Here is a 19,839-nt window from a genome sequence, read left to right as displayed (position 1 = left end):
AAGTATTTTTCCACCTGCTCTTACTCGGTGTTTTTTGCGCTCTTCGCTGTCTTTAATAAACTACTCTTCCCATAGTTCCAGAGGTGTAAAGTGAGGCCAGCTACGGATGCCCGGATGGCTTTGACAGTCAGGCACGTTGGAGAGGCACAGCGGAGACTGGGGCGCACGAGAGACTGAGAGCTGGAATTGCAGAGGCAGAGACGCACGGGCGCACGGTCGATTTTCGCCTCCCGCATACCGGGGAGTCCCGTGCCTGTCACCAAAACCCGACCACAGGGCTCCAGCGCAGTTGTGTCAGCACCTTAATTGGAGAGAACATCGTGAACCAACGTTGTTTCTCCCTATTTGTTTAATTTCTCCCCCTTTTGATTTTTTTCTTTCTCTGCTTTGTGGGTGCAGATATTGGTGCGAGCCAGAGGAACGATTTTTCCGTTGAGCCGCACGAGACGGTGGCGCGCGACGGCAGGAGGAGACAACGTTTACATTGATGTGGGAGGACTATCTCCCTCCGACGCGGGGCGACCAGATGAAGGGGAAACAATGCTCACTGACGGCTGCAGCCGTCAAGGCAATGGCTCCGTGACCCGGGCGGAGAGAGGAGCGAAGCACCGTCACCGACAGCCGCGCGAGCTGCCAGCTCCGTCAGCCAGCGTTGACTCCTGAACAGCTCCAGCAGCCAGCGCGAGCCCCAGACTCTCTCTCCCTTGGTGAGTGCGCGTGCAGCGTCTTGTGTACACAACAGCAAAAAATTTGCTTACTGTCCGCTCAGCCAGCTGTGCTGCGCACCTCTGGCTACGTTTCTTTTTGAGTGTTTTTTTTCTCTTTAACATTAACCTCATCGGTGCCGTTAACGGACAGAGCTCTACATGCGTACAGCTCGTGCTGCTGGGTCATCTGGGCTTTAATGTGGGCTGCAGCGTGTGTGGTTGGATCTTTAATGATGATGTTCAAACACACACACACACACACAACAAACGCATACACACGCAATGTGGTTGAATGTGCGCTCAATTAACCCCGTGTAGCCCCACCTGTTTATCTGACTATTTACATTTTCCTCACCTTAAGACTCAGTATCACAGAATATGTATAAGGTGTAGGCAGGACGTCAGTGTACAGTACCTCCTATAGGTGCTGTCATACTGCTGACACACACACACACACACACACACACACATCATTTTGCCTTTTTATTTGCTGCCTCCATAGATTGTCCCTGCAGTCCCTGAGTTTGAAGAGACTTTTCTAATAATACATTTACATACCAGTGGGCTATACCACAGGTCTGACCGGGAGCGTCGAGATGAACAGATGTTTGCTTTACATGTAAGCGGGAGGCACGGAGAGTCCCGGTGAGCACCCGTCCAGCTCCTGGGGCAGCCCCCCTGAGCTGTCAGGACAGTTAGGCAGGACACAGCAGCAGCAGCACATCCTGCAGTGGCAACAGGACCACTCTGCTAGAGAGACACAGCATACTCATGGTGGTGATTATCAGCTCTTGTCTGTGGTTTAGTGGGGAGGAGGGGCTGGGGGGGGGGGGGGGGTGACAAAGGAAGAAAGAGTGTGCGAGAAACTGAAAGAGGAGAGGAAGATAGAATGAGAGGAAGAGAGAAGTCAATGTCAATGTCTGGGCAGTGACAGTTCATTATTTAAGGGCCCCTCGGAGACGTGCACAGGCTACCCTAGTGCAGGTGCTGTTAGTATGCAGAATGATGCTCTGTCTGTCTATCTGGCTGTCTGTCTCACATGGTCTCACTCTCTCAGTTGCTGGTTGAAGAGTGAGTTCTCTTATTGGCGGGTTCACTTGGACATAATGAATAATTTCAATCCTCTGAATGCTGGAATGAAAAGGAAATGGCCTTACCTTGGCATGCAGCCGCTGTCTGTCAGACTTGTCGTGAGTGCATGCCCCTGTGTGTGTGTGTGTGTGTGTGTGTGTGAGTGACAAACAGAGAAAATGTGAACATATAAGAGCTTAGGCCTATTGTGCTTCCTACCTGTGTGAGCGGGGCTAGTTGTCATAGCAACGGCCTTGTAGCTCCGTTGATGTTCCTCCTGTCCTCATTGGCAGGGTCAGCACACCTAACACACCTCATCTCGTTTCAAAGCTGTGTGTCGGTGTGTATGTCTGTGTGTGGATGCATGCGCTTGTTTATTTCCAAATGTGTGTTTGTTTGTGCCGTTGAAGTACCTTTTGTTTGCGCCTTACTGCAGTTTGTAGGCGTGTAGGTTGATGGCACAGGCAGCCAGTGTGTGTGTGTGTGTGTGTGTGTGTGTGTGAATGAGCATGTGTGCTGCAGTGTCACAAAGATACACCCTGCTGATATGACAGCCGACAGCTCAACCAATCACCTGTTTTCTTTCTCTGCCTATCAGCATGTGAGGTTGCTGTAGTCAGACGTCCTCTTGATATGGAGGTCGTCATGGAGATGGAAAAGACAGAATGGACACACATATTCATGTATGCACACCCACACATGTGTAAAAACACACACAGACACATTAAACATTGAATGGTACGTACGCTTATTGGGTGCCACTGATGTCCTGCTGTTTTAGGAAGTTTTGAGTTGCGTTGAGATTGGTGCAACCTGTTGAATTGCTCAATAGAGAATTACTAGAGTCTATGGATGCATCAGGTGTAAACATTAAGCTTGAAAGACACAATAATTTATGGAAGGGCATCTTTTACCCTAAGTTAAGATTGCACACTTCTGCCAAACAGCGCTTCAGAAATCTAAATCAGAGAGGATACCCTATCAGAGATTGAGTCTGTTCAATCCTGCTTCTCCAAAAACAATCTCAGGCTTCTCCTCAGAACTACAAGGCATCTCATTTCAAGAATTTGGCTTCTAGCTGTGTGCAAGATTTGTCAAATACAACAAAGAGTTATTTTTTCTTTTGGCTATAGATGTTTTTTGAAAGTCAAAATGAAATGAAGATCATTTTGGCACTCCTCTTTGAACTCTTCACAACAGATATATTACTGCCATTCAAGAAAAGGGAATTTACACCAACGTTGTGAATGAGTCAGGCCATTATTACTCAACACTTGAAATGCCTCCCAAAATACACGAGAATTGATATTAGGGCGCAGATTCACATAAATAATTTGCATCTACTAACAGTGACAGAATCTGTTTGGTTAGAGTGTAGAGCGACCCTCTGATGGCTTAGTGCTATCAAAAGGTGGCTCTAAGCATCACCTGTAACACAGATAAAGATCATGTGTTCAGGTGTTTCTTTGTTTTTTTAATCAATCAAAGCCCTGACACTGTAATGCAAGGTTTCCGTTGTTAAAAAACAACAAATTTTATAAGACATTTTTGGAGTATTTTACTTTCAATGTTTTTTGCTATGCAATGAGCTGCCCACAAAAATAATTAGTCATTACTTTGTCCTTGGAGTAAAGGGTTCTGTCTTTTACAACTCCTATTAATCTAATCATCACCTGAAGGAAATAGCTTTCGCCACAGGCAGGTAAACGTGGTTTAACTCCCACATACACACACAAGCAAACACATGCACACAAATGCACACACACACACAAATGCACACACACACACACACACACACACACACACACACACACACACACACACACACAGATGCTCCCACACACAGAGCAACCATTTAGCATTAGTGTAAGCAGTGTTTGTATGCTCCATTCTGTCACCTCCCACACGATACATTCATAAAACGACTCCTCTGCGCCAAAGGCACTGACTCAATAGAAGACATCTCCCCTTCTCTTTTCTCTCGCCTCCTTCCCTCCTTTAACCCCTCTGCCCCCACACTGTAACTGTCCTTTAGTCACTCCCTTCTTCTTGCTTCTCTTCTACCTCCATTTATCTCTCTCTTTCATCCCTGCCTCCCTTCCTATATGTCCTACCCCCCCCCCCCCCCCCCCCCCCCACACACACACACTCCCACCCCCACCCCTCCCCCCAGAGGGCTGGTTGCAGCCGGTTTGAGTCTGACAGTGGAGAGGAAGCTTCGACCTCTCACCTCCAGAGGATGGAGTGAGGGAGAGAGGGAGGCAGGAGGAGAGGGATGATGGAGGGCAGCAGGGTGGAGGGACACGGGAGGGTGGAGGGGTGGTGAAACTGCAAGAGGCGAGGAAGAGGTCAAAGAACAGGAGGGATTTGTGAAGAAAGAGAGCTGGGGGAAGGGACAGATAGAGAGAGAGAGAGAGGACAGAGGGGTCAGGAAGGAAAAAGAAGTGATAAATGAAAGGGAGAGCGGCAAGATGGAAGGATGAGAAGGGAGAGATAGAGTGCGTGAGAGGATGAGAAGGAGAGAAAGACAGAGTGTGAAGCTGCTGTGTACCTCCCTAACAAGCTGGACAGAATCAGCTCAATTATTAAATAGGAGCGAGAGATGGGGAAAACACGCAGACACTCAGACGTACACACTCACACAGAAGCATCTCTCCGTGTCTGGCACACAACACACACTTGTGTCACACACACACACACATACACACACACCTATCTTCAAATTATCATATGCACACATGTACAGTATACCTGAGTTTCTTCATGCGTGTGTGTGTCAGAGTTGTTTTTGTTTTTAGCGAGCGCACGCTAACGTGTCTGGGTATGTGTGTGGAAAACAGTGAGTCAGAGGATAAGCAGAAATTTGTTAGTTGTTCTTCTCAACACACCCGACCACCACCACCCAACTCTATGTCATCCTATCAATATGAACAGATAATCAGAGAACTAAAGGCTCAGTTTATAAATCCCTGCTGTGAATACAGTTTTCACCCTCTTCCTTGCCTTTCTCCTTTTCTCTCATATCCCTTCGTCTCCATCTCACTCCTCCTCCCCCTTTTCCTCTCTTGCCCGTTCCACCCTTGTTTCCAGTTCCCTTTCTTCTTTCCCTTTTTCCTCCTTCTCTGAGGAAGTGTATGCCCCCGAGGGATGAAAAGATTCGCTACCTTCCAGGAGAGAAAGAGATTGTGAGTGTGTCTCTCTCTCTTGTCTGTGTGTGACTGCGTGTCCTCCACATGTGTGCGTGCCAGGACGATAGTGTGTGTGCATGAGAGTGAGAACACACACTTCCTGAGACAGAAAGGGAGAGAGAGGCAGGGATGAGCAAGTGAGGAGTGAGAGAGTGAAAAGCAGGAAGCTGTGGAGGAGGAGAGAGAAAGAGATAAGAAAGAAAGACAGAGAGAAGGGGGAAGATGGATGAATGCACTGCGCACTGAATGTGTGTGTGTGAGAGAGAGATGGCAGGGAGATGCAGGTAGACAGGGGGACGGAAAGGTTTCTTATCCTCTCAGCAGAAGTCATAATTTCTTAGAGCCAGCACAGATGTGTGTATGTGCGCTTGTGTGCATGCCTGAATGTGTTTGTGTCTGAGTGTGTTACCTCGCTCAGGCTTGAGGCCAAGAACTGGAGAGGTACAGTGGTGTAGAGCCTGTGTGTAGTGTGAGAAGCATGTGTGTGTGTGCTTTTTGAGAGGTGTGTATGTCGAGGCTGTGGCTGATGAGCTGTCAGTACCTACAGTTGGAATGTTCACAAGGCGGCCATTGTTGTTCAAACAGCCAGCAGCCTTCTCCTTGGCAACGGGCGCTGCAGCAGCGTCTCCCACAGCAACTGTGGAACAGGAGTATGGAGGGAAGAGGAGGAGTCAGGAAGTCAGGGCCGCAGCACAGAGGCCCCTCTCCAAAACATTGGCCTCAAGGTCTGAGTGTGTGTCAGGATCCAAGCATCTGGTTTGCGTGTCCTCTGTTTGTGAGGTTGATATGCAGGGCTATGTTTGTGTGTGCTGGTACGTGTTGTTTTTAGGTGTTTCAGTAAGTTCACACCAGCGTGACTGTGTGACGTGTGCGTTACTGTGAGCATGCATCTTTATGCGTATATGTCAGCTCATTGTATGTGTGTGCGTGTGTGTGTGTGTGTGTGTGTGTGTGTGAGAGTGAGGGTGGTGTGTGCACCTGCATGAACTGTAAGAGGGTGTGTTTCTGTATTTGCACCTAAGTGGTTGGTTTCATCTTGTATTTGCATGTGATTTTGTGTGTTTCCAGACGTATCCCTGCGTGTTCTTGTTTGCATGTTATCCTGTACGTGTGTTTTTGCGTGCGCACATGTGCACATTCCTAGCTGTTCCCAGCTGGTGCGGTTGGTCACATGACCTGACTGAGGGGCAGCCATCAGCAGTGCCAGGAAACTGCCTGTAGGAGAGAGGGAGAGAGAGTGTGTGTCAGCCTGAGTTGAAGATGAGGGAGGGTTGTTGGGGAGTGGGAGCTTGTGTTGTGGGAAAAAAAGTAGAGGCGGGAGGTGCGTGTGGGTGGGTGGGTGGGGATGCTAGAGAAATGAGAGAGGGAACAGGGAGGAAGAGAAGTGAGGAGGGGGTTGAGGGAGGAAGAGGAAGGGGTAATACGGTCTTTCTCTTAAAATAACTACAACATGTAGGTTCCTGCAGAAACAACAGGAGAGAGACAGTCAGATAGTGAGACAGTCAGAGGGGGTGGGGGGTCCTGATTGTGTGTTGTTGAGCTACTTCTCCAGTCCCCTGTGTGTATCCTTGGCTGAGCCACCACTGTATCTGGTCTGTGTGAAGTCTGTTTACGTTAGATGTGTGTCTGTGTGTCTGAACGTCTGTCTGCCTTTTTGTTTTTCTGCACATATGGTTTATGTGTTGGTCTCTCTTCATTTATATGCTTAGTGTGTGTGTCTGTGTGTGTGTGTGTGTGTGTGTGTGCTTGCTCTTGGCAGGAGATACAGTGCGCACATTGATGATGGAGATCATTAGGAATTTCCTGCAGCTGGGGAGGTGGTGGTAGTGGTTTTTTTGGGGGGGGGGGGGGGATAGCAGGAGGTGGGATGTGAGTGGGTGAGAAAGAGAGGAGAGGTCAGAGTGAAGGAGAGTGTGAGTGGGTGGGCGGGGTGAGGGCCTGTATGTAAGTGTGTTTGTTGGACTGTGTTTGTATGACTGACGTGCAAGTGCATGAAGCTGTAACCCACCCAAGCCTGGAGTTCAGCTCTGTTCTGAACGGTGTATGGTGGTAATCTCTGTGCAGGCATGTCGGCCTTAGTAATACCATGTGTGTGTTTGTAACATTCCTCGCCCCCTTTGGCACATTTACACACACCTCAAGCACTCAAATAACCCAGGTCTGTTAACTGGAAGAGTTTGGATATGCTTAAATTTTTGCTTTTTGTTAGTGCATGTTGTGCTACAGTGCACTGTGGTCAAGGCTAGACCTTCTAACTTCAATTTTGCTGTATGTTTTTCATTTAGCTGAATTAAAACTTTCCACAGTTTACAGAATAAAATACTGAAATCTCTGCCACAGTGGAGAAAGAACCCCATGAAATCCAACTTCTCAGCATATTATTTTAAAATGATGTCTAGGTTCTGTTTATTCTGAGCTAATGTCAAAAGAAGGCTGTTATTGTGTTCTGTGATACAGGAATAAAAAAATTGAATAGTTTGGGTTTTTTGTTTAAAATCGATATGAAATTGTGAATATGCATTAGAAATGCATTTCCATTTCGTTTGTTTTTTTTTTTTTTTTTTTTTTTACTCATACAACTTTACTCCAGAGGCTTATAATTCATAGTTAAGTGTTTGATTTGATTACTACACACAGTGAGTGTTTACAGTTCATCAGCCACTTTAAAGTGATGCTGTGTGGTGTCACGTGTAATGTTTCATTGACAAAGTCAGACAGACGTTTACCATCTGGAATATAACATGACAGACTTGCTTCCCTACTGATTTTTACGGTGAAGACACCTCACGGATGACTTGAAAACAGTAGGCATCGCGTTATCTAATAGTGTGGTTGACTGACTTTTGGGTTATTTTTCTTATAATTCTTTTCATTGATTTTTTTTTTTTTTTGTCATTATTGAAGTTTTGCTCTGTCACGTGTCTTGTATGTAGGTTTGAGGCTGTTGGAGCTGCAGGCTGAGGTTGCATCAGGGTTGAGGTGGTGTGGAGGAACGAGAGGCTGATGCGTTTCTGCACGGTGTCACTCAGTCTCTGTGGACCCCCTGACCCACTTCCCCCTCCCCACCTCTCTCTCTCTCTCTCTCTCTCTCCTGGCCTCACATACACTTTCTCCATCTCTCTCCCTCTCTCTCTGTTTTATCCCCCCTTCTTCTTATCTGTCTAAACCTCTCTATGGAACTCCCCCCCTCCCCTCACCGCCTCTCTCTTGCTACCTCTCTCTCTTTCTCTCCCCCCTCCATGTCCCCCCTCCCTTACACCCCCCCATGCTGTTTCGGTGCTGCTGCCTGTCTCTTAGCAACAACTGCACACCCGTTAGAGCTCAGTGAGTGCTTTTACAAACACACCCAGGAAGACACACTCATGCACGTGCACATTTGCAGACACACAAACATACATGCATATGCACATACACACATGCGCGTGCATATATATACACACACACAACACACACGCACACAGGGTCTAGTTCTTCATTGAGGGCTGCTGCTGGCAGGCCTGTGAGTCTGCAAGCCTTTGTGGCAGTGAGATAGATGGGGGAGAGAATAGATATGCTGTACAGCTACCATGTACAGAATGATTGTTCCTCCCAGACTACGCACAACAGGGCAACTGCCCAAACTGGAAAATCACAGGTTCTTGTCTCTGATTTCACACTAGCATGCATGCATCAACACCGTGTGACATGCTGTGTTATTGTTGCCTTTACTGAAAGCACACAATAGCAGCGAAAACTTTCAGAACCAGATGAAAATTGTACGAGGACAAGAATTTTCAAACAATATCATTCATATGAGAGTTCCTGTTTGTGAAACAGATTCAACAGATCATCATGTGGGAGCAGCACACACCATCGGCTGTTTTCACTGAGACAATACTACGCCACTGTGTGTTCCACAGCCCCACCGCCATTCACAGTAAAATGCACCAAAACGCATTTGCTACGTATGACAGTGAATATATTGGAATGGTGGCTGATGAATGCCAGGAGTGTTTGCTTAAACAATGAATCACAGTAGGATTGTTTGATTGGCTGGCATCTAAGCCCTGTCAGGATGCCCCCCGCAGAGCACAGTAGAGGGATATTTGCATGTGTGTCTTTGTTTCGTGTGTAATTGTGCATGACTATATATGTGAGCATGTGTATGTGTGCTATGCATGTCTTTATGTGTAAATCAGTGTGTGAGTATGTGGGAGGATAAAGCTGTGGCGGCATATTTGCATGTGTCTTTGTGTGTTGGTACGTGGCTGTGTGTGTGACTGACAGTGTGTGCATGTATGTGTAGGCACACGTGCAGCAATGTTTAATTAAAGCATGTGTTGTCCTCTCCTCTCACACACCAGTTAGATGGCGCCTTAATTAATGAATGCTGCTAATTAGAAGAGAGAACGTGAGAACAAGAATGGTAGAGATGAGCGGAGGAGGAGGGAGATAGAGAGGCAGCGAGACAGCACAGGGCACAGGAGGGAGTGGGTGAGGCAGTTAAAGAAACTATGTGTAGTGTGTGTGTTCATCTCAATGTTTGTTTGTCCCAGTTGTGTCATTCCTCACAGCAGCAGAACATTGAGGTTGCTCTGCTCCATGTGTGCAGCCCAAAACTCTGCTATACGGCAAAACTCTCCCACTCCTCCTCATCCTCTTTCTCTGCTGTTTTCTCCTTTGCTTCTCTCACCTCTCACCTCTTTAAACTTTGTCCTCCGTCATTTTGCCAGTTTCAAACATATAAGCTTCTTTCTCTTTATCCACTTGACCATCCCTCCTGGCTCGTCACATCTTTCAATGTCTTATACTTCTGTCTCTCGCCGTCTGTCGTACTTTCTCACTCACTCATCCAGTGTCTTTTACCCCCTCCCCTTCCCATCTCTCTTTTCCTCTTTCCCTCTCACTCTCTGTCCTTCTCCTTCCCTCCTAATCAGACCCATATGTTGGAGAGGGAGGCAGAGAAAAATCTGACGATGGACAGGATTGTGTTGTATGTGGAGAGTGTGGTACAGTGCTGGAGCCAGCCGTGCATGTGGGTGTGGGCAAATGGGGCACACATGCTTGCATTTGTCTTTGAATGTGTGCACGCATGCAGTCACTTGTGAGTCTGATAGAACGTGTGGTTTAGATTTTATATGATTCGTCTTGTTTTGCCTGTCTGTACTTCCAGTTCTCCTCTGCTCTGGGTTTCTGTAATCCCCCCATCTCTCCTGTCTTTCTGTCACCTTCATCTCTCCATCCCCTTAACACCTCTGTTCATCACCTCTCTGCTTCCCCCTGGTGGCTGCGATTATTCACACATTTTCATTCTTGTTGCACCCTCCATGCTTTGTAATGCATTTGAATAGTTTTAGTGAAATGTGGCTAGCAGCTTGTGTGTGTGTGTGTGTGTGTGTGTCTGTCTGTCTGTCTGTCTGTCTGTGTGCTTTTCACCACTGATCAGTTGTTTATTATACTTTCTGGATTTTTATAAGATGCACTTCAGTTCACTCGAATATTGTGAGACTAAAAAAGGTGGCACAACATCTCATACACATCACCCAATTCTGTGAGTCTGGTTATCATCATTTAGTTATGATTAACAATGTCTGTTCCAGTATAGGAGGGTAAAGTGGCACTAGGTGACTTGTGTACCTACATTCTAGTGGCACACATATAATGAACCATTAACTATAATTAGACTTAAAATTTCTGTATTGCAAGTCATCTTCCAAAATAATTGCATCTGATGTTAGATGGTGCAGCCCTCACCAAAATACTGATTCTAGTCTGGTCTGATGCCTGCTGTGACATCATGTACTAATCTCTTATGCTCTTTTTGTTTCTGCTCCACCCTTGTCCACACTCCCTTTTTTCTTTTTTTCCCTTTATTCACCCATTCTTCCATCTTATTCAACTCTTTGTCTCGTCCTCTATATGTCTGTCTGTCTGTCTGTCTTCTGCATTTCTCTTTCTCTCACTCCAGCAACCATGTGCAAAAGACAGGAGCAGGGGGGGAGAGAGAGAGAAGAATGTGAGCTCTCCACTGCAGTATTGATGACCCAATGATCCCCTGCAGAACAGAGCCAGTCAGGCAGACAGAGTGAGGTTCAACTCAGAATCAAAATCAGAATCAGCGCCACAACCATTTGGTAAAAGCAACCAACTGATCAGGATATGAATGGTAAATGTAATCTAATGTTGTAATGCTGCCGTGTGGGTGGCACAGTTAATAGACTAGAGTGCATTACGGATTAAGTTTATGGGCCCTTGCCAAAAACAGTGACAATTCCAACACACAACCACAGTTCCATTTTAAATGCAAATGTTTGATTTTTATATGTGCTCTATGTTTTAGACCTTACAATGTCCAAAATATTTATAAACACAGAGTTTGTATTAAACATATTAAATGCAGCAAAAATATAATTTGTGGACTCTCCAATTATTAAAATATTTTTTATTTCTGTCCTTTAGGTTCCTGAATCATCTTCTAGCTTTTAGAGGACAACAACTGTAAAGAAGAGACACTTATTTGCACACAACAGATAACATTCATCTTTTTCCTTCGCCACTACAAGCAAGACCATTCACTGAATGAGTGGCCTGTCAGATCACCTACTTTCAGGCCAAACTGGGGCTCCAGTGGGCTGTGGGGGAAATCAGACAGAGGAAAAAGGGTGTGTGGGGGAGCTGGAGGAGCTGGAAGGGCCTGAGTTCTGGACCAGGGAGCTCAGGCTCCAGGAGGGGTCCCAGGATTCCTCTAATGATGGACTGGCACCGGTGACCTCCGATCACTTTGCTCCCTCCTCTTCTGCTGCCCTAGCCAACGGCCTCCACCTCCAGAGAAGGCTGGGGCACAGCACCTGTCGGCGGAGGCTGACAGAGACTCACACTACCACTGAGACACTTACATTTGCAGAGACACTTAGAAACATGCAAACTCACATAGACCCAGATGTGCACGCACAAGCTGTTTCACATGCACACATGGATAATTGCGGACAAATGGAAGTTAATGCACATACGGGTTCTGTCAGGCCAGAACACCCCCGAACTCTCACACCAGAGGCCATACACACAACATCACCTCAACCCCTGTCTTTGGCACTTGGCAATCATCCTGCCTCCACCAATCAGCTCACAGCCCCGGTCCTTACTGCAGAGACAGACATGCCCTCTACCTTTTGTCCTGTTCCTGTTAGTCCAAATTCAAACACAGGCTCCTCTTCTTTTCCTGTGGAAGCAGAGAAAAAGTATGCACTCCGTAGCTCTGGACGACCCCGCTTCCCTTGTCACTTGCGTAAATCCTCCCGCCTCCGTCGAAGCATAGAGGATGGGGAAAAGAGAACAGTGAGGGAAAGGGAAGGAGAGGAGGATGATGAAGTATTAGAGGAGAAGATCTGGAGGGTTAAAGAGGAAGAGGTGGCAACTGGCCAGAAAGAAGAGAATTTGTCTGTAGAAGCTGTTCTCCCCACGCCTCCCTGCCCTGCAGACGTTGCTCTTGCTCTGACTGTATCTAAACCTGTTCCTAAAGCTATACCTAAACCTGGGCCCAGACTCGGGCATAGACCTGGGCCTAAATCTAGGTGCAGACCTGCACCAAAATCTGTCCATAAAGCAGGTCCTAAAAGTGTCATGAAACAGCGTCAGGCATCCCAGTCATTCCCTCATCGTGTTACCCCTCATCTCCCATTTGTGAACACATCCACCATCCCTGCACCTGTGCTAACTGTGAAGGAGGAACCTGGTGTGGACTTGGGGGTATGTCCTCCCAGTAACCAGAGACGTGGACGTTTTGTTGGTGTAAGTCAATTTACAGTTTCTTATCATTGTAGCTACTCCTTCACAAAATAAACCATATATGAAATATATGTTTAGACAGTTTACAGTTGGATTTGTCATATGTTGATCTTTCATCTGCTTCACAGGTGAGAAAGATTGTTGTCAAGGTGGCTCGCATTCCCATCAGTCTTAGTCGCCGACAGAAGAGCTACAAGATTTCCAATTTAGAGACAGTTACAGGGACAGAGAAAGGTAATGATGGTGGTTTGGAGGGCTCAGAGGCAGTTCGTGAGCCAACTGCACTTCTCCGAATGAAGAACAATGGAAAGAGTGTTATGGTGATGTTCCCTCCGGGAGAGCTGCCTGTTATTCTCAAACGCAGGCGAGGACGACCACCTAAACAGGCTCTTCCAGGAATACCAGGAGAGCCTCTGAATGCTGGGAATCCTGGTAGCAATGGAGAGCAGCCCAAAAAGCCCAGGAGGCGGCGTCGGACTAAACTCCCCTGTCCTTATCCATCATACGTTAATGATACTAATGATGTGAAAACAGAATATGGGGATGTTCTGTCGAAACTGGCCTTTTTAAACAGGCAGCCCCCTGCCACAGGACGCTGCTCTCCCCCACGCTGCTGGACGCCCAGTGAGCCAGAAAGCTTTCATGCCCCCTTGGAAAACCCTGGAATATCCACCCTGCTCCACCGGCTCACTGGGTTTAGACGCCCCAGAGGTGGCAGAGGAGGGGGAATTGGAAGAGGTGGAGCAGCAGGGGGCGTTGGAGGCACTGAGCGAAATAAGAGCACCTTCAGTGACTTCTTTGAGTCCATTGGCAAGAAACGGAAACTGAGCCCCCTGTCTGAGCATGGATTACCTAGGAAACGAGGCAAAGGTGTTGGTGGTGGTGGTGTTGGTAGGGGAGGGGGTATTGTAGGAACTGAGCCTGGGGGAGAGAAAATAGTCAGAAAGAGACGTACGAGAAAAAATGGTGCATTTAAAGGGGAGGGAGGTTCCATGGGACAGGACTGGCCCAATGGGGCAGGGGGCTGGGGGGAGGAGGGGAGTATAAATAAAGAGAAAGGCTTGGGTGGGTTTCAGTTCTGTGGAACTCAAAGGGGGGGCTTTTCCTCCTGTGAGGTTGCAAGGGGAGGTACGTTCAGTGGTCCAGGGGGAAGAGGAGGGGTTGGGCCAGCAGGGGAGGACTCACAAGGCCTGTTTGCAGGATATTTTCGGTCACTGCTAGATTCGGATGATTCATCAGACCTATTGGACATCTCTTCCTCGCAGTCAGATCCCCGCAAAGCTTCATCTACCCCTGGTTATGAGCCATCCAGTCCAGCTGGTCAAAGCTGGTCTGCTGCATTCTCAAAATGGAGCTCGAAGGGTGCAGGTTCTGGGGCAGAGGGTTCAGCCCAGACACATTGCTCCTCAGCTAGGCCTCCGTACAGCTATAGCAGCCTTGCCCAAACATCACCCACCACTTCTACCTATCCCAAATCTACTCCTCCATCACTCTCACACTCTCCTAGCTCCCCCCATCCCACCTCTTATGGCCACTATACCTCTGGCTACTCATCCTCTTCTCCTGCAGCATCACAGAGATCCTCAGACTGCAGCTTTGCATACGGGGCTGGAAACAGCAGTGGAAAGTCCATCCCTGTTGGCCAAATTGGTTATTCTAACTACCAAGCAGCAGCCAAGCGGGGCTATAGTGGATTTTCTGCAACAGGTCTATCCTCCATGGTGCGAGGGGAATCAGTAGGATCCACATCACCTGGAGGAGGGTACATGTCTGTCGCCAAAGGAAGCCCCTTCAGCTCCTCCTCTCCAGAAGGTTTCAAACTGTACAACTCCAATCAGTGGAGCTACAGGTAAATCACTTGCAGCAGTCTATCGTAATATAAAAGCTCAAAAACTAATACAGTGACTTCAGAAAATTTCTATGATGCTTTTTTTGTATAAAAATGTGACTGGATATGAAACAGTTTTTATATGAATGTGATAAAATATTTCTATTCACAAGTGAAATACAAACTAAAGTTTGACCAGAGCAGGGATGTGAATTACTTCATATAAATGTTATCACTCCAGCACATAATTTTTAACTTTATCATGTCCACCAAGTGCTAATCAATAGTCAATACCAGATATTAGCATAGGAGTCCAAGACTGAAATATTTGAAGTACCATGTGCTATTACATTTTAATGTTTGTGTGTTTTATATCGTGTTGCTAAATTTATGGGGTTTTTTTTTTTCAGACAAGGTTACGGTAGCTGGTCATCAGACAGCTTTGGGTCTCAGTATCATTGCTACAGTGAATATGGCTCCAATGAGTCTAAGGACATCTTGGATATCTCAAATTACACCCCTCAGAAGGCCAAGAGACAGCCTTTCCTTGAAAGCCTATCTGAATCCTCCTCTGACTCTTCACATCTTGGCTCAGCTGCCACTGGTAGTGGACCTACTTCCACAGGTGGCACATACAGACAGAATGAGCCTGCCTCTGTTAGTGGAGAAGGGGCTCAGTCAAGTCTGTCCAGCCTAGAGAAGTTGATGATGGATTGGCATGAGAGTGCTTCAGGGCCCTCATATAACTGGAGCCAGAATGTCCTCTTTCAGGGCGGGGGAACCAGCAAACCTGGCCGTGGTCGCAGGAAACGGACTGAACAGCTATCAGAAAAGGAAGGGGGTTCTTGTTTACACTCTGACTCTCCTTCCAGTCCTTCTCCAACTCCTACCCCTGGACCTAAGCGGGGAGGGATTGGAGGACGTGGCAGAGGATCTAGAGGAGGTAGAGGGGGTTTGTCCCCATGTCAGAGAGAGCGACCATCAGGGGCCAAAGGCAGGGGCAAGGCTGCTTCTACATCTACAGCAGGAGGAGTAGTGACTGCTGGAGTTCCAGAGGGGTCTGGGCTGTTCCAGGAGGGGCTGGACTATTATAGTGGAGACAGTAGTAGCCTCTCCCCTTTGGCTACCCCCAATCCTGCACCACCTTCCAGTTACCTCCCGGAACCTTGTGAGTACCCCTCCCCTTATTCTGCCCACCCCTCCACACCTTCCTCTGAGGAGCGATATCCAGCTTTATACCCTGGAGAGTCTTCCTCTTCTTTGTCACCCAGTGTCTCATCTCCCCCCTACCCTCCCAAGCCCACCCCACCCCCACCCCAGTCGTACCACCCCATTCCCTCCAGGACCTTCTCCCCCTCCTGCTCTCCTTCACCACGGGTAACACCTCACTGTGGCACTGCACTGAGTCCCTCACACCGCCCCCCTCCAAAAGACCCGCAGTTCTCACAGTATGATTCCCCCAGCTACTGCAGTTCCCCCTACTGGTATGGACAGACATCACACAGTGGCAGCCCCAGCCCACACTCACACAGCACACACTCAAATACAGCTGTTCACACTCACAGCAACCCCCACACAAGTCCTCACAGAAATACACATGGTAGTACACTCTCTAACCCAAATGCAAACACACACGCACATATGACTTCGACTCCTCACGATGCGCATCATCACAGTACACAGCCTCATGCAAACCTGAGCTCACACACCAACACCCATCCCACCTCACATCTCCAGAGCAACCCTCTCTCCCACTCAAACCCCCACACCAGCAATCAGCCCCACCACAACGCACAAACCAACCCCAGCACTCACCTCGCCTCCCACACACACTCCAACCCCAGCCCCAGCCTCCACTCCCACTCAGCACCTGTGCTTTATGAGGAGCGCAGCCCTCCCTCCACCATGACCCCACACAAGCGGGATATGACCACCCACACCATGAGCATCGGCCATCGCCAGAGCCATCTGCCTCACTCCCCTTACCCCAAACCTGCCCTGGACTCCTCACCCCATCAGGAGGAAACTAGCAGCTACTCCCTGTCCCACCAATCCTACCAGGGAGTTGGACATCGTTACCCGTCCCAGGCAGTTCAGGGCAGTGGGGTGTTGTGCCAGCTGCTGGACCCAGCAAACGATGACAGCAGCTTCAGCGTCACCAGCCTGTAACAGCAGGTAAGTTTATTTAACCTTCATACAAACATTATGACCATCATAAAACTAAAGACCACGACTGAATCTTTATCAGACATAGTCATAGTAATGTTTAATTACTGAGATTGATTCTACTTTTTCATAATGAGTACAATAAAGGGGCAGTAAAAAATAAGCAAGGAAATATTTTATATATTAAATGAATCCAGCCATAGATATATTTAAAGGCAAGGCTCTTCATTACTTGATATTTAATTGGATGATTAATAACTTATTGGTAGCTGGAATTAGTTAAATAAATAATTGATAGAAATATCAACCGAGATCAAACTGATCAAGAATCAGTTTCACAAAACAGATTTATCCAATTAGCATAGAATAAGAATTCATTGTTTTTGCAAGACCCCACAGTGCAAATGGTTGTCTATTTATTGGCAGTATGGTAGCTTGTTTCTCGAAACATGTTAAATCTTTGAAAGTTCAGGCATATTCTTAAGGTAAAGTACATGCTCTATTGGTATATCAATAAAAATAAAGAAATGCAACAGCAGCAATGCCACCGTGTGCATGTTATGTACCACATTACTTTCAGGACCAAATCAAATATTTGAAACATGTGGTTACATAGACATGTTGAAGCAGCAATGTTTGTTTTATTCTGTTTATGTTATGATTTTCATTTTGCCAGTGGAAGAAATATGAGAAATATGAAATATGATCTTATATTACTCTGTTTCTCTTAACCTCGTTCTCTTTTCTCTTCTTTTTTTTTCTTTCAGGTGCATTCAGTCCAAGCTTTTACAGATTTGCAAACATTTTTCTTTCTTTTTTGTTATGGAGACTCCTTGTGAGAGACTGTGAAATGAAGGGTGAGAATTTAGCTGCCAGCTTTGGACAGTAAAGCTTTAATTCTCCAGCACTGACAATCAAGCTCAACCGCAACTTAAAGCGTGTACCCAAGCATGTACACATGCATACATACATGCACAGACACAAAGATAAAGACATGCAGATGAATTCACTACCTAAACACTAACATAATATCAAACGTGTACACTCACTCACACTCTACTCTAGAATGAGGGAATGGCCGAAAGATGAATACCAGACGCTGACGGACAGAGATTTCCTCTCCCATTTGAGTCCTGCTGCAATACACAGAGGACTCTGTTTCCCAGAAGTCTGTATTTCACCAAATCTTTCTGGTCCTCTTCTGTACATTTGCAATATGGACAAACTAGGACCACACTGCTCTGTCTCTTTTTCTGTTTTTTTTCCTCTGTTCTTTCTCAACCTCCCCTCCTCTGCTAAACCAGCAACCATGTTCTGCACTCAACTCACTGACTGCATTTCTGTCTTGTGCCCGAACCCGAACCGCATCTGAGCCGCATCTGTACATACAACTCAAGCTCCAAGCCAGGGGCCCCCTCTGCACTCTGAAGGTCCGTTATCAACATGCCCTCCTCAGCGTTCTGCCATGGTTTCTCTGCTCTGAGGGGAGGGGGGGGGGACTGCAGCATGGAGACTCAACATCCTGTGTTTCGCTGTTTTAACTACAAAGGGAAAGAGACATTGAAATCATACAATGGCCCCAAAGAGACTTGTTTTCTGTGTGTGAATGAGAGTCAGGGGAGGTTGTATTTGTGTGACTGCAGTTGATGCATGTATTTGTGTGTGTATATATGTGTGAGCGTGTGTATGTGTGTGTGCGTGAGCGTGTGTGTGCATGCCTGTGGGGTCAAAAGAAGTGAAGCTCCCCAGACACAAAGTCTTGGCGGGGCCTCATTCTTTCTTTCACTCTCTCCCTTCTTTTTTCTGTGGTCTTGTGTTGTTTAGTGGTTTTTGTGATGAAAAAAAATTGTATATCTGTCTGTTACATATCATGTATGTATCTGAGGTGCAAAATATTTAAATACACATTCTGTTCTTGCCATTGGTAATCTCGTCTATGGCATACTGCTTCTTTAAGGGATTAGGGGAGGTGTGAGCGTGTTTGTGTATGTGTGTTTTAAAGCTTCCCTGAGTATTCAGCTTTGCCCAGGCTGTCTGGGACTGTGAGCAAGAGAGTTCAGTCAAGGACACAATTCGACAGGGAGTGAAAGGGAGGGGAGTAGAGGAATGGATGGCGGGAAGAGCAGGGGAGGATGTGTTGGAGGGGAAAGAAAGAACCCAGACTGAGGAAATCAAAAAAGAGTGTCAGAGAGGTTTTAAAGCCACTGAAACAAAATGCACAAAAATGTACTGTTCCAAAATTCTTCATCCAAATAAGGAAATGTATTAAAGCACAGAATAAAGGCTGCTGGTGGAAGAGAGCTGACAGGAAGGGACCCATGCATGTCCTCACAAGGATTCTCTCTTTATTACAGCAAATATTGTACATCTGCAGCTTGTGTGTTGGCGTGAGATTGCCAGACAGACAAGAGTGTGTGAGAGCGAAAGAAAGCAGATGGGGGGAGTTTACTGGCTGCATATTGTGTACAGTTTGTCAACAGGCTGACTAAATAGACTCAGACATGGCCGGAGGAAATGTGTTTGCTGTGACATTCCACTGTATGGTGGAAGGGGACGCGCACTGTCAACAACGCTACATGACTGACAGAGAGGAGGAGGGTGCGCAGCAACAGCTCTCTTTCAGACTCTTCTTTTGTACCATATTTATACAAAACAACAGCAGTTAATTATAAATGACTATTTTCTGGGCTAAATTTGAACAAACAGCCAAATGAATTGCATAATCCCAGTGAGTTTTAATGACACAAGTCTTTTATAACCTGTTACATTTAAGTCAACAGTGATAGTGAGTAAAAGAAGAAATACCACTATGTGATACCATTATAAGTAAAAGTCCTGCATTAACAAAATTAAAGTATTGTCATTAAAATGTAGTCAAAGCAGCACAAGTACAATATGTCAACCTCTAAGCAGCATTTTAGTGTAATCACAAGTCTACTGTGTAAAATATTAATCTCCTTGGCCCAGATGTCAAATCAGTGTAGTTGAGATAAGTTTTTAAAAGCACATAACAGAGTTTGGACAAAGAGCAGAGCTGATAAAATGCTCTACATCAAATAGATAATAAAAGAGCCTATATTAAAACTAAAAATAGCCACAGCCAAATAAGGTCTAA

At 46.6% G+C, this 19,839-nt stretch overlaps 1 protein-coding gene across 3 annotated transcripts; it reads left to right on the top strand.

Annotated features, from left to right (window-relative positions):
• Nucleotides 1-143: 143 nt before the first annotated feature.
• Nucleotides 144-18,110, top strand: ahdc1 (AT hook, DNA binding motif, containing 1). Of its 3 annotated transcripts, none has more exons than XM_026300848.1 (6): nt 144-707; nt 10,914-11,079; nt 11,405-12,733; nt 12,859-14,579; nt 14,969-16,733; nt 17,492-18,110. In XM_026300848.1, exons 3-5 carry the CDS (start codon nt 11,525-11,527, stop codon nt 16,725-16,727), a joined length of 4,689 nt encoding a protein of 1,562 aa, XP_026156633.1. In that variant the 5' UTR covers nt 144-707; nt 10,914-11,079; nt 11,405-11,524; the 3' UTR covers nt 16,728-16,733; nt 17,492-18,110. The 3 variants fall into 3 exon arrangements, with proteins under 3 accessions (XP_026156633.1, XP_026156632.1, XP_026156634.1); XM_026300847.1 differs by having other exon boundaries at nt 10,914-11,111; XM_026300849.1 differs by lacking the exon at nt 10,914-11,079.
• Nucleotides 18,111-19,839: the final 1,729 nt, after the last annotated feature.

Source organism: Mastacembelus armatus, chromosome 11 (genome assembly GCF_900324485.2).
Source record: "Mastacembelus armatus chromosome 11, fMasArm1.2, whole genome shotgun sequence".
Classification (NCBI taxonomy): Eukaryota; Metazoa; Chordata; class Actinopteri; order Synbranchiformes; family Mastacembelidae; genus Mastacembelus; species Mastacembelus armatus.
Note: the sequence above shows the minus strand (reverse complement) of the source record. Positions and strands in the feature narration are given on the sequence as shown.

Excerpts from the sequence above, each read along its gene's own strand:
- ahdc1 (XM_026300849.1), top strand. The coding sequence starts at position 11,525 with ATGAGTGGCCTGTCAGATCACCTACTTTCAGGCCAAACTGGGGCTCCA. Across the intron at positions 12,734-12,858 it reads GACGTGGACGTTTTGTTGGT|GTGAGAAAGATTGTTGTCAA; the intron begins GTAAGTCAATTT and ends TCTGCTTCACAG. Across the intron at positions 14,580-14,968 it reads TCCAATCAGTGGAGCTACAG|ACAAGGTTACGGTAGCTGGT; the intron begins GTAAATCACTTG and ends TTTTTTTTTCAG.